The 15,077-nt window shown below is 35.5% G+C and overlaps 1 protein-coding gene across 1 annotated transcript; it reads right to left on the reverse strand.

The window, feature by feature from the left end:
- Positions 1-4,392: 4,392 nt before the first annotated feature.
- On the reverse strand, positions 4,393-12,240 carry gpr142 (G protein-coupled receptor 142). The gene is made up of 3 exons (XM_059532714.1): positions 12,104-12,240; positions 7,191-7,338; positions 4,393-5,823 (listed from the first exon to the last, which is right to left on the reverse strand). The coding sequence occupies exons 2-3, from the start codon at positions 7,321-7,323 to the stop codon at positions 4,871-4,873; spliced, it is 1,086 nt and encodes a 361-aa protein (XP_059388697.1). The 5' UTR covers positions 7,324-7,338; positions 12,104-12,240; the 3' UTR covers positions 4,393-4,870.
- Positions 12,241-15,077: the final 2,837 nt, after the last annotated feature.

Here is a 15,077-nt window from a genome sequence, read left to right on the forward strand (position 1 = left end):
CTTCGACTCAAATTCAGGCGGCAAGGAAGTCGACCGGAAGTTGAAGTCGGCCGCGTGCCGCCATCTTGTAGCAGAACTTCACTTGCGTTAGCATCCCATTGACTTTGCATTCATTTTGGCGTCACTTTGACAGCGAATAACTTTACATCTGAGGTGTTTAAAGACTCCATTTGTCCATTATTTATTTCTAAAGATACACTACAATGTATAAAGGGCTCCATTACCTTCTATATTACATTATGGCCCCATAGAAACAGTTTTTGTAAAAATAGGCTAACGATTGCGTCATAACCACTCGACGTTCTGTCACACAGTAGAGAAATTACCGTACAGACAGGAGGAGAAGCGCGCAGGCAATTAGCTTAATATGGCGTACTGGCCTTACATTTTAAAATACTATACAAAATAATTAATCAGAATACTTACTCCTGCTCACTCACGCCAAAGAACTCCCCGCTCAAGCTCGCCGTCTCTGCAAGATTAACGATGGCAGTTTTCACGCACAGCTACTAGAAGATTTACATCTGTCAGACAGGTTGCTGACGTCATCAAGCCTAGTTTGAGTCTGCGTCAGAAACGGAAGTGCAAAAAATTGCTAAAAATTGGCTTCACTCGTCTCAATTGAGTTCCAATGGGGTCGCTATGTCCATTTCTTTTACTGTCTATGCTCGAATTACGCTTTTGAAAAAACGTACGAGTCGAGTAATAACCAATCATTCGTTTGTACTGCAATACATTTTACACACACGGAGTTAAAAATGTGCTCTTTTCTGATCCCAATGTCAATAATTTTACAATTTCAGATAAATACTATTTCTTATGTAATATTGATAGGCTACATAACCACAATTATGTAGTAATTAAAAATTAATTTACTATAAAAATACTGTAATTTGAGTGTTAACATTTTATATAAGGGAAAACCTCTAACACACTGTTTTACCAGTATTGTTATATGAGACATGTTATGTATTTTGGAATGTTTTAACAAAGATAACTCACTTGACAAACTCATCGTTTCTTCGCACAAACGAAACAATGACTGCGTTCTAATCAGCAAGATTAATGCTTTCAGAGGGCACTTCGAAGGGAGAATAATCGCGAGTGCCACGCTGCTATATAGTTTCAAACTGAATTTGTAATAATAATAAAAAGGAGAATTATGTAATAAACTTAAACCACAACTTTAAGTCTTTTAAATCACTCAAAGTGGATGGTGAAATCTTCTAAAGGAATAGGGCATAGGGTCGATAACTCCGAATAGAACACAGCCCAGGTGCGGCGCAATCAATGACGTTGACACAGCAAACTAACGACGAACTATGCCTCTAACCACAGGTGGAGAGCTGTCGTTTGCGAATGTTCGATTGAACTATGGTTTCGGGAAACACCGAATCGTTGAACTACGTTGGTAACGACGGAACTTGCGACCATAGTTGGCTAACGATGCTTTTGGGAAACGCACCCCTGATTTTAACTGACAGCAAATTCTGGCATAAAACTCCTATATATTTCAAAATCCAAACAAATGCAAAAGTATTTTTTAAAGTTTATTGACTTATTCAAAAAACATTGGCGTATGTTTAACAAGAAAATACTATTCCTTTCCACTTCTAAATTTTACGTTTTATTCAGTTGATTATTTGCCATTTCTTTGTAATTATCTGTGAAATTTACTTGCAATTTCTGAGTGAAAATCGTAAGTAAATCCTCCACCACTTCTTTCTTTCTTTTATTTTTTTTTCAGTGTACAGGGTTATGAATGTCATTTCATGTTAAACTTAACATATGTAATGTAGGTAAAGCAGCAAAATGCATGCATAGCAAGGACAAAACAATCTTCTGCAGCAGCAGCACAAGGCTAAGCAAATCTAAAGCTGACCTCAAACAGAGCAGGCTATTTATTGTCTTAAATATTCAGACTCTTTCTTGTGCTGTCAGCCGTCTGCTTGCATTAAGGCCTTAACGATAGATGTGCTTTCTTCTCAGGCATCTGTGTTTGTGATGCAGCGGGGGATTTTTCTTTCAAAGAGACAACATCTGATAACATCTGCAGGGCCAGAGGCTCCCTCTCATGATTGAGAAGGGAAGGGAGAGAGAGATCAAGAAAGAAGAAAGGAGAGAGACACAGGATGCAACACTGGGTGCTGAGAAACACAAGTGAACTAAAAGGACAAGTGAAGTGTTCATAACCAAAGCTCCAGATAATAAGTGAGTTAGTGTTTTTTTCTTTTTTCAGACCAAAACTCAAAATGTTCCTCTGTAATTCACCAGATTAATTAAATGAAAGCTTTCAATGTACCTTTTAGTCAAACGCGTGCTTCACTAAACCATTAGTCATAAAAAGGTCTTCTAAACACATTTAATCATCATTTGTACAGTCAAGGACTATAATTGATTCTTGCAGCCTCCCATTAGATTTATTCAGATTAAATTTGACAGGAAAATCGACGCACGTGCTTGGTGTGTATGTAAAAACATAGAGACTTCGGTAATCATACCACATTTTTCATTGCATTTAGATTGAATTGAAGCTGAAGATCTGAATCTGTTCTCCTTAAGTACACGCTGGCATGTCCTACACAATATCTGATTAGATAACAAATTACAGAGTAATTCAACTGACCCCAGCACATCTCTGGTGATCCTGGTGAATTCTAGCAAGTGGAAATTTTTACTGTTGCTGCATGGGTGCATAGAAGCTCAAGCCTGGCTTTGTTCAGCAGAGCCTGAGCCCCTCAGATGGGTCTGTTTGTACAGTGGTGTCTTCACTCTTTGTGTTCCCACGTCGAAGCCCCTTTTAAAGCCTAATCCAGTCGCCATGCACTGAAAATAAACAGCTACGCTAGTGTCTGCAGTTTGCACACTGGGGATAAAAAGGTCAACCATCGTGCTCTGCTTCACTGGATGGGTTCTGAAAGGGTTTAATTTAGTCATGCAACATAAACTACAGCTGCAAGAAAGGTCTTGATCATAAGATTATGAACTTTATGGAACAGTGTGTTAAGTTTGATCCAAAAAAATTAAATACTAATTACATTCAAATGGAAAATTATTTAGCGTTGCATTAAGATGTCTTGAGTAGATTTCAGATGGCTTTAAATCCACCAATAAAAATATTTTATAGTCTGGAATGATAGATCATAAATTAATGAGACAAGTCTGTTAATGAAACATTGTATGTGTTTAAACAAACTCAAATTCATCTGCAATATGAGCAACATTTATAAAAACACTTAAAAGGTGACATGTTTTTACAATATCAAAACACAACAATTAAATGGATTAGTCTACTCAAAAAAAAAAAAAAAATCTGTCATCATTTACTCACACTTATGCTATTCCAAAACTCTATAACTTTCTATCTACCAAAGGTAAAACGTTTTTGATGTTCATGTGACATGACCATCATCATAGCTATCAAAACTTATGTAATAAGTGTCATATTTGAATGAATGCAAATTTAAAGAAACATATGGCTTCTCATATAATTAATTGAATTTCAGCCTTTTCTCACACAAAACTATCTAATGGCTTTAAAACACCTTGATAATCTTTTACAATATGCAACAGTTTTCCAATACTTTCATGCTGGTTTTTTGTCACTGTGGTGCTTTATTATACATCACCATTTACTTTTCTTATATAGAAAACTGTGTTCCACCAACCTGTGTTTCTCAGAAGAAAGGAAGTCTTACAGGTTTGGACCAACACAAAGGTGTATAAATGATGACAGAATATTCATATTTCAACCTATTCCTTAAAAGGATAGCCATTTATGGAAAATGACAAGACATAGTAGTACTCATTTGATGAGCCAAATATCTTTGTTTTCATAAATACTTTAGTATGTTTTTTTATCCCTGCAGAGGACAGGACAATAAATAACAGATATTCAGATCAGTGCAAAAGACAAGTAAGCTCTGCAGAACAAAATACAATGTTTTCTGGAATGGTTATGTCTTGATATGATGTCCTGCAAAGCTTACTTATCTTATCAGTAGACAAAGTTAATATTATTGGGCTTTTGTTTAATGACCGTAAACAGTGATCTCCCGGGTCACTTACCAGAGGCCAGATAAGACAGCATTCAGATTAACAATACCCGTGGTGCACATTATAGCGTGAATGGATGCGAGATGCGTGTTTTATTACAGGTGGATATTTTATTATGAGGATATTTTACTTCCACTGTTTGTGGGAAAGAAGTCAGTATTTTTTTTTTATTTTGTTGGGGATGCCAAATCATGCACAATTACACTGCGGTCACATTTACTGTTGGTGAAATTTCCCAGCAGAAAACCAGTCAATGCAATATGAGTCTGTACAATTAGGAGTTTTGAATGAAGGCAAAAAAAGTTCATCATGGAACTTGCTCAAATTCAAGTTAGTCACTTGGTTTGAAAGTGAATTCTGTATGAGCTGTGCTTCATATGTCGCTACACTATTGACAATAAACAATGCACCTTTTTTTTGCATGTGACATTTCGCTAATGTGACCGCACCTTTAACTTTTAAATCCATAAAAGACTCTAATTTGAATTCTTTTCAATTTTGTTTTAAGAACAACACCATGCTTTTTGTTGGGGCTTAAAAGGATAGTTCGCCCCAAAAATGAAAATTCTGTCACTATTTGCTGGCTTAAACTTTCCCTCCAAAGCTGTATTCTTTCTTCTTCAGAACACCAAAGAAGCTACTCTGAAGAAGTGTTCAGGGTTTTTTTTTTTTTTTTTTTTGGTCAAAATAATTATAATATAATTGAATTTAATGTATGGACATTAAGAAAAGTCATACATGTTTAAAAAAACATGAGGGTGATTAAATGGTAACAGAATTGTCATTTTTAAGTGAACTTTCCCTTTAAGCAGGACTATATCTTGATGTCTGCCCTTTTGGGTGAGAGAGGGGTGACCTCTCGCTGGGAACGTTTGGAGCTGGAAATAGAAGATGTGGAGACATTGGCAGCATTGTGCTGGTGATGTAGGGGGCGGCGTGGGTGCAAAGGCGCCCCCCGGAACAACAGGACGTCCCTCACTGCCCCTCTAAAGGGTTTGCTGACAAAACAGTACAGAAAGAAATTCACAGCAGTGTTTAGCATGGCCAACATGTTAGCTAAGTCGTATGCTAGATGTACCCGCCAATCGCTGTGCACTGATGACACATAGAGATGGTAGAGCACCACTCCGGTACGAGGCGCCCACAGGACAGCAAACACAGAAGTCACTGCTAGGAGCATAGCCGTGGTTTTACCCAGCTTGCTTGGCACTGCCAGCTGCTGCCCGCTCTCGTCTTGGCACATCTGCTGCCGCTGTCTCTTCTGGAGCCTCAGGATGATCAAAGAGTTTAGTACCAGGAAGATGCAGCATGGAAGGAAGTAAATAATAGTCACATGGGTCCAAATCAAGGCAGTATCCAAGCTGTTTGGCGCATGGCTGACCCTCCACATGTCCGACCACCAGAAGAATGGCACGCCGGATGCCAGCGCCAATGTGAGCACCACTGCGATGATCCGCCGAGCCCGTGCCGGGTAACTGATCTGCCGATGAAGTAGCGGGTGGCACAAAGCGACATAGCGGTCCACCGTGAGGGGAACGGTAGCCCAGATAGATGCATGATTGGCAGAAAACTCCATCATACTGACTGACCTCAGCAGCAGCACAGGGACGTCTCGGTGAAACACAGCCGTTTCCAACAGAAAGCCCACGAAGATGATGAATAGCTGGCTGAGGATGTCCGAGCCAGTTAGTGCAAGAAGATACACATACAGGGCCTTCTGAGTACGAACAGCCAGCCGGTAAAGAGCCACCAGCGTCAGGATGTTCACTAGGGAAAGGAGAAAACTGGAATTAGAAAGAAGGATTAGGGTAGAGGAGGATGGACAAGGCATAAACAGTAAGGGAATGAGGCCAGAGAAGGGAGAAGCATTAGACGGAGATAGAAATCAAGGGCATGGAGGGAGTTGACACAGCAGGATTGATGGGAAGTAAAAGATTAGGGGTCATATTTACAGAACATGGCAGCCCACGGGAACCTTTGACCTTATTTTCCACAAAGAAAAGATTAAACAAGTAAATTTGTGCTATTTTTACTGGTTGAAACAACTGAAGATAAGTGTATTTTACATGTTTTAAAGATTTTTATAGTAAAACTATTTATAGAAAAGACATGTCTTCATACAGCAGAATGGATAAATCCAATCAAAAAGATAATGATTTCTTCTCATTCACATTCATGTTGTTCCAAAACCATATGCTGGAATTTTTCCATTAAAATTTACTTACCATGTCATACCACAGAAGTTAAGTCTTTGGATAATTCATCCAAAAATAAAATTGTCATCATTTGCTCATGCTTACGATGTCCCAAACCTATATCATTTATTTTATTTTTTGGGGAACATAATATATATATTGAAAAATACTTCAGTATTTTGTGTCCATACAATGATGTTTCAGACCCTTTTGACTTTGATTATATGGAAAATAACATTTTACATTTTCTTCAAAATGTCTGCTTTTGTGGTCGTATAAGTTTAGAATGACATGAGCATAAGTAAAAATGACAGAATTTTCATTTTTGGGTGAACTAGAGAGATCTTATATTAGACAGCACTAAACGGATTTGAATTTACTGTTGTGAACACCAATCATCTGTCTGTGACCCTGATCCGATAAACAGTTGCAGTTTATGGGGGGCTTTCAAATGAGTCTCTAATTAATTGTCATTTGCATTGGTTGGTTTATTGATTTCCTTTCTTGTCTTCAAGCAGCTGCCAGTCTCTCCCAGGATTGGTGTAGTAAAATGTTTATGGATACTGAAGTGTGTCTCACAGAATGAATTTACTGTTCCATGATCTTCCTCCATCAAAGGAATCAAGGTGATGAAGATCAATTTCCCATGTGCCAAAAATGAATATTGTAGAACAGTTTATGTGCCATGGTGATTTCATTCCATTTTTTTTTGTGATTATTTGTTTTTTCTTGCAGAATAGAACATGGTCAACATGTGTGACACAACTTAACTATATTATTTCATTCCATTTTTCCTTCTACTAAATTAAATCCAGAATTGCATATTGATTGCTACCCAATTCTTGACTTAATATGCATTCTCAATTCAATTCTCAATGGCGCATGACCCTAATCTTAAATTGACCCATGTTTATAGGTATTAAAATGCACATCTCATACCTGGCACTCCAACACACAACAGAGTACTGTAGTAGATGACAGGGATGTAAGCCAGCACACACTCTGACCTCTCCTGAGCACTGCTCTCATCCTCCTGCTGGCCGGGTGTTGTGCCATTGTGCCAGTCAGTCATGGCCTCTTAGTTCCTCTTGTGAAAAGAAAGAGAACAGGAAGGAAACCTTAAAACTACAGTATCGTAATATGCCTTACAACTGAAATAAATGAAATTAACCTTATTGTGTTTATGTCACATAGATTGTGCAGTGTAGAATAAAGAAGAGAAGGTGTAATGCATTTCTGCATGGAATTTTACTGTGCTCTGGTGGTCTTTTACCGGGTCACTGTGTTAATGACCTCATAGGTTAAAAACAGTCAATTAGGGACAGATGGAACCAGTGCACAACACTCTCCCTCATTTACTTGTCTTATCTTTCCACTTTCTACCTTTCCTTCTGTGTTTAACTTTGATTACTCCCATAACTGCCCCCTCTGGAGAGGATGAGGTGATCAGCTCTGTGCCAAACATGTTTATTTGCTTTCAAACCCAGTGCAGAGAGCGGAAATGATTGCTTTGCTCTGTATATTTCCTTTACCTCAGGGGAAGTCGTGGCCTAATGGTTAGAGAGTCGGACTCCCAATTGAAAGGTTGTGAGTTCGAGTCCTGGGCCGGCAGGAATTGTGGGTGGGGGGAGTGCATGTACAGTTCTCTCTCCACCTTCAATACCACGACTTAGGTGCCCTTGAGCAAGGCATCGAACCCCCAACTGCTCCCCGGGCGCCGCAGCATAAATGGCTGCCCACTGCTCCGGGTGTGTGCTCACAGTGTGTGTGTGTGTGTTCACTGCTCTGTGTGTGTGCATTTCGGATGGGTTAAATGCAGAGCACAAATTCTGAGTATGGGACACCATACTTGGCTGAATGTCACTTCACTTTGTTTTTTTTTTTTTTTTTTTTTTTTCACATCTTTGAGTTTTACGGACAACTCTTCTAATGTCCTTAGGTGATTTTTGTATGGTCAAACTGTGCATCTCACCTTTGCAGTATGCAGTTTTTGTGTTGTCATTGGAATTGAACTGCCATATATTCATAAGCCATTCATTCTTTCCTCCTGGCAAAAAGACAATATGAAAGAGGGTTTATGTTGTGGAACATGATTGCTTGCTATGATGAGGCTGCTTCATCAACTGTCCTGCTTATGTGGGCAAATTCTCACTGTGAGTAAGAACTGGACAAGGCAGGAATGATTGGTCTTCTGTCACCTTATAATTACTAATCTGTCTTTGCCTTACTGGGGATTTATGTGGGGTTCTCTTTGTCACTGCTTTAGCAATTGCCTAAAGCAATTCCTCCCTACATTCGCCATTCATGTGCATTTATAGTAAATTTAATTTAGGTAAAGCATTGCAAAACATTTTGGTACTATGTTGTGGGAAAACATTCTCTACCCATAGAAGTTATATCTAATGGGCATGACCTATAAATGAATATAAAAATTATAAATACGCTAAAATATGATTAAAAAAAAATTATTGAAATAGTTTTAGTAGTCTAAGAAAACAAATACTACTTTTCTTTTTTTCTAGCAATAACATGAGATAAATGTGAAAATTAATAAAATAATCAAAAATACACCTGTCACAATGTGTAAGAGTAAATGGTTTGATATAAACACATTATTATTATTATTATGCATATATTATATGCAAATATAATTTTTAAATATATTAAACAACAGGGTTGAATGGTTGAGATTGACAAATGCAGACAAAGTTCAATTTGTGCATAAATCAGGAAAAAAATGCCTTCACAGTGCATTTCTGCATTAATAGTGATCCACAAATGTTTTTAAAAAGTGCATTTGTATCATCTCAATGGTAAAATTCAAAAAGCATCTTATTATTTCCACTTCCAGAGAAGCGTAATCTCATTATCATAGGCAGTTACATCATATATTGCAATAAGACTTTTATGGCTCTTTGTTACTGTGTAGTTGTTTTGATACAGAAGCTGATAAATGATAAATCTTTAACTAAAGCAGAGTGTGTGCTAGGCTACAGAAGAGAGGTTTTCCCTGAAAGGCTTTAAGTACTTCACTACTAATGTTGTTTTCCCTTCTGAAAATATCTCTACAAATAAATCATCGCTCATTTAATAGATTCACAATGAATGAGGAGTAGCGTGTGTGTGTGTGTTTATATGAGTCTGAGTGTGTTTATATGACATGCTGTTTGCACTGTGAAATCTGTCTCTATTTGTAGTAAAAAAAAAAGTCGGGTTCACTGGTAGCACCTATACTCTATTCACTATTCAAATCGTGAAAGCATTTATCAAAGGAAAGTATAAAATAATTATGATTATGATTATAGTGCAGTTCAAATGTTCTCAATATTAAGGAACTCGTATTGATTTTGGATTCAAGAATGTGAATATCAAACATTACAAATGATGTGGAAGCAATATCTTCTCACGAGGTTTAGATTTTGTGGAGAGGAAATTTGTTCTCGTGCATTAGACATGCCTGTTAGCAAAAGACTTTAATATACACACTTTTCCTATGGGAACTCTTTGGATATTATCCTATTTCTCATTGCCAATCTTTTATATATATATATATATATATATATATATATATATATATATATATATATATATATATATATATATTAGTATATAGTACAATTGTATAGGCTTTGTGATATAGCTAGAAATAGATACATTATTTCTCATGTGTCCTGATATGGATGGTGTTGTTATGCCTAGCTCAGAACTATTGTCTTGAAGCCAAGCAATGAAACTTATAGCATGTTTTACACATTTTGTCACTAAATTGTCAAAAGGAAAGATTATATTTAATATTTTAATTAAAATGCAACAATATCACAATACATACAACCATAAATCTTAATTTCCTCAGTTTTAATATACAAAAAATTATAATAATAGAAAAAATACAAAGGGACACAAACTTTTAAGTGATGATGCAAATGTATCGTTCACTCAGAGATTTGAATGGATTCATTTAAATAATTGTTTATTTATAATTATTTTGTTTTAAATTATTCACAGAAATGAATCACTTTAGCTAGCTTGAATCAGACACTATTAAAACATGCCTAATGTTCACATATTCAAGTGTCAGGATTGTGAATTTAGTCATACTTGTTAAGAAAACTTAATGGCCAAATAAAAAAAATATTAAAATAATCCTGATATTCACAATTTAACTCTTAATGCAAAAGTCTCAACTGGCCTTGCATTGTGTCCTCATATGCAACAAGGGCTTATTTCCATGACCAGGGATTTCCAAAGTTCCCATCCAGAGGCTACCATTTAGAATTAGGTTCTCCAAAGATTCATGTGAAATAACTCGGACGTTTAAGCTGTTTAAGCTGAAAGCATGACATTGCAGATTATAGCCTGAACTATGTGAACGCCAAATAGAAATGTTTTTCATTAATGCATTAGTTTACATGTGCTGCCTCAGGGCAACTACCAATACAAGCTTCTATATCTGTTCAAACAGTATAGACAATAATGAAAAAGGATGTTTTACCAAATAATGAACTGTGGCTCTATCTACAGTCTCGAGAGTAATCACCTCATTTTGTTCCAGTATAAATGGCCACTGTTTTCCATTCTGGGATGTACAGGGAGTCAATGTGTAAGGTTTCAGATCTCTCTCCATGGACTTTTTGCTCTAATGAACATGCTCAATTATTCATATTCAGCCGGTACACCTGAGACAATAGTTATGAGCTCAAGGACGATGGTATAGCAATACTATCCATATCAGCACACGCAGGGAAAAGAGTGTAATTTATGTTGTTTTCTAAAAAAGGAAGAGAGAAGATGAGAGGGACACAGAAATAGAGGTCTTGAAATTCACAGTCTCTTGATTGCATAAGACGCTCACAAACAATGCCACACATTTTTAAAGCGATCTTTATGACTTCCAGAGCTGACCTCTGGATATCCTGCAGTTCTTGGAGAAAATATTAAGATGACAAAACACAGAGGACACAACACATCAAATAACTGATTTATGTCCAGAACAAACCCGTTAAGACCCGTTTTAAAAAGCTGTTTTTTAAGAGGATATAAATAATAGTGGAAAGTACACATTGTGCCAATATAAATAAAATGATTGTGTTGTTGTGAGCATTTGGATGTTTTAAAATCCTACTATTTTATATACTTTTTAGAAACATACACTTGTATATGTGTAAATTAAACTAATAAATAAAATATCAAATTCATATCAAAATATTTTAAAGATTTTTTGTAAAAAATGTTTTTTAAATAATAATAAAATATATTCACATATCACAGTCTCAAGGGTTTTATGGAGTAAATTATAAATGTATATATAAACACACAGAGTTTATACTGTTCATGTTTTAAAGTATTTATATACTGTTAAATACTTTTTTACATTAATTTTTTTTTAATATAAGTATATATATATATATATATATTTTTTTTTTTTTTTTTTTTTCAATGTATATTCACTTATCATGGTCTCAAGGGTTTTATGGAGTAAATTATAAATGAACAAACTTTAATTATTAGTTAAGTTAATAATAATGAATTTCAATCATAATGTTACATTTTACTGTATATTGACATTTTGTAATACTGTGAAATTTTAATTCATTGTAGGCAGATTAAATCTGAATGCAAATGCTTAGCCCTTGCCATTTTAAATAGGCTAGCTAAAAATATCTACTAAATTACTACATAAAGAAATATTAAAAAAGAAAGTGCCCCACTTTACCTGCATTTACAAATTTAATACAGCTAAACATATTAACAAAAACTCTTAACTGCAACTGATGCTCAATTTATAAAATTCACTGAATGAAGTGATTCATCAGACAAAGACTGATAGATTATGGACAAAGAGGTTTTCTTACCCTCACAAATCGCTGTAGGTCCCCATCCGTGGACTATGGAGCAGGAGTCCTAACTGCTGATGCCCAGGCAGGCAGCCCTTGAGGAGGACGGGGAGGGAGAACAGGGGTCTGAATAACAGACACATCACTGCAGTCACAGAGTGAGTTCGGAGGAGGTTATGGAAGAGAGATAGAGAGAAGGAGGGGTTAAGTAGGGCTGGTATCTATAGGGAGGATTTTGGTAAATGAGTGAAGCATTGAGAAAATGAAGGTGAGTCAGATATAGAGGTCTGTCTTTCACAGAGGTCAATATAGCGCAGACACATGAGGAGTAGGGTGTATAGTTCCACACAGCGATGCCTTCAGACCCATGGGAGCTCTTATCTGTTGTGTGATTCCTCTGGCTGTGATGTGAATGTAAATTTAGCTTAAATCTAAGTATAGCCTCTGTGGTCATTTTTAAGCTTGAATCATTTGAATCAATACCTAGGTTTGTTTATTTACTAATGAAAATGTGAATGGTTCTTGTCTGTGCAAAACTCGCAGTGCATGCTAGGGTCTTCAGGTTGGTTGCCAGGGTATTGTGGTTGCTAAGGTGGTGCACTTTTTTATGCAGTCGCTAGGTGGTTGCTGGATGGTTGCTTGCAAGGGAAAATCAAAAGAATCTATCATTCTGGTTATATGCAAATAAATTCTTCAATGGAATGCAAGTTTATAGGATTTTCTTCACCATTCATTTAATGATGCACCAGAAGCATCATTTATATACTAAATGTAGTGTCTTTCAAAACATTGTAAATTGGCTTTTATTTTGAAATTTCCTGGTGTTTTAGTGATAATGCGGTTTTGTCGTTTTAATTGTTGTTTACTATTTCTATTTAGCTTTTATTTATATCTATTTCAGATTTCGTTTTAGTAATTCTAGTACTTTAAGGCGAGACACTGCAGGTGAATAGGGCAAAAAAAATAACTAATAGTTATCACCTTACTTACCCAGTTGATTGATTACATTGATTATTGCAAACATTTTTTGTATTACAAGTTTTCAAAAATGTTATATTTAAATATGCAAATGAGACATTATTTAATGAAATATGTGCTAATTTGCATAAATGTCTAGTACAAAAATCTGAACACTAGATGAAGTCAGTTTCAAATTTTTTGTTCAATTTTTTTTAACATATTAGAGTCAAATGTTTTTACAGAGGGAATTCTGGTTATCTTTTTTTGTCACTCCATAATTCAGAAAATACTTTGAACATCCAGAAAACAATATATTTTCACAATTTTGGGGGGAATAAAATGTTGTATATAATCAAGGAAAATATATATGAACAAATATATAGACAGGAATAAAAATGTCAAGTTTAGTGTGTGTAAGTGCTACTGAAGTGGAGATTTATGGCTCAGTGTTGAAGAAAAAACTCATTTTGAGAAAACGGCCTTTAAAAATATGTATTGTAATTGAAATCTATTGACACAAACAGATAAAGTGCTATAAAAGAAACACTTAACAGTGTCTTTTGGATGTTTTCCTTCCACTAGTTTGAAAAAGCACTTTATGAAAAACCAAAAAGCCCAAAATCTCAAAATTGACAGGTGCTTGAAAAAACAGTGTTTTTGCCTGCAGTGTCTCACCTTAACTTCAACTTATTATATTTTTCTCAGTTGTCAAGTCAACATTTCTGATTTTCTTTTATGTATTTCGTCTAATATTTGTTTTTTATTTCCACTCTATTTCAATTAACAGAAATGATTTTTAATTTTTGTTTCGGTCAAAATCAACAGCACTGCTCAAAAAAGTCACACAATTTGAGATATGGGACTTTTACATTTTTTATTTTTTTTTGACATTGTAGAACCATATTATTCTTTTAAATTCTTAGGCATACAAATCAAATTACAATTAATATCTACGTACAATGATATTGCCATCAGATACCATGACTGCACAATACTTTTACAATACTTTTTGTTCATTTAATGATCAAAATGTGCTATGGGGTCCAATATGTACAACTTTTAGCCAAATCAATAAAGGTGTTAGATGTTTTCTAGAAGAATTAGCATCCCTCACTAGCCAGCAACATCACATCTCCAGATGGATGGAACAAAAAGTACATGTACACCAACATCTGGACACAGAAGGAGAGAAAGGATGGAGGATGGAAATCTGGATGCATGGATGCTCTCTCTTTTTCTAGTAATCACCGAGTGTTCGCTTTGATGATCAGTCTCTGAAATGGCCTTGTACCACAACAGAGGACTGGTCAGGCAGAAAATGAGCTGTGTAAACTCTGTCATTCGTCGTGGTTCCAGCAGTATAGACATATTATTCCTATGGTGTGACAACAGAGACAGAATTCGCTATAACTATCTATATATATATATCAGTACAGATAGGGTAGATCACCACAGATCTTATTGACTTACGCAAGTAACATGCACTTCTGCAAAAAAGTCCTCTTTATGTGTCCAGATCATAGAAAAGTATGAAAAAAAATTAAAAGGATTGTTCACCCAAAAATGTATTTTAAAGAATGTTGGTAACCAAAAAGTTGACGGTAGCCATTGAGTTCCATACTATGTATTTAACTGAAAAAAATAAATAAAATAGTTTCGGGTGAACTATACCTAATGCATTGTGTTAAATAACCATTTCTTCACTATATATGATTTAGCAAAACATAAAATACTAAATAATTAAAAAAATACAATAAAATCTATTATAATAATATAAAACAATTGCATTATTTTCCCCAATGACACTGATGCAATATTCTCTAATAGAAGAGCAATTTATGTATTTTTCGAGAGCCTAATGAGCCTCAACTATCAGCCTAATGTTGTCACACTATATATCATAACCTTTTTTGGATGGCGAAACATTTCTCTTAAAAAAAAGTCTTGCAACTTTGTTTGGAATCCATGTTTTCATAATGTTAAAGTGAGGGTCAAACTCAGCAGAAGAAAATGTTGATTTAATATGTCCTGT

This window comes from Carassius carassius, chromosome 40 (genome assembly GCF_963082965.1).
Source record: "Carassius carassius chromosome 40, fCarCar2.1, whole genome shotgun sequence".
NCBI classification, from domain to species: domain Eukaryota; kingdom Metazoa; phylum Chordata; class Actinopteri; order Cypriniformes; family Cyprinidae; genus Carassius; species Carassius carassius.

What these genes read in the sequence shown, in the direction of transcription:
- gpr142 (XM_059532714.1), bottom strand. Translation starts at nt 7,323, where the DNA reads ATGACTGACTGGCACAATGGCACAACACCCGGCCAGCAGGAGGATGAG. An exon ending in GTTGTGTGTTGGAGTGCCAG is followed by an intron (nt 5,824 to 7,190) that starts GTATGAGATGTG and finishes TCCTTTCCCTAG; the next exon opens with TGAACATCCTGACGCTGGTG.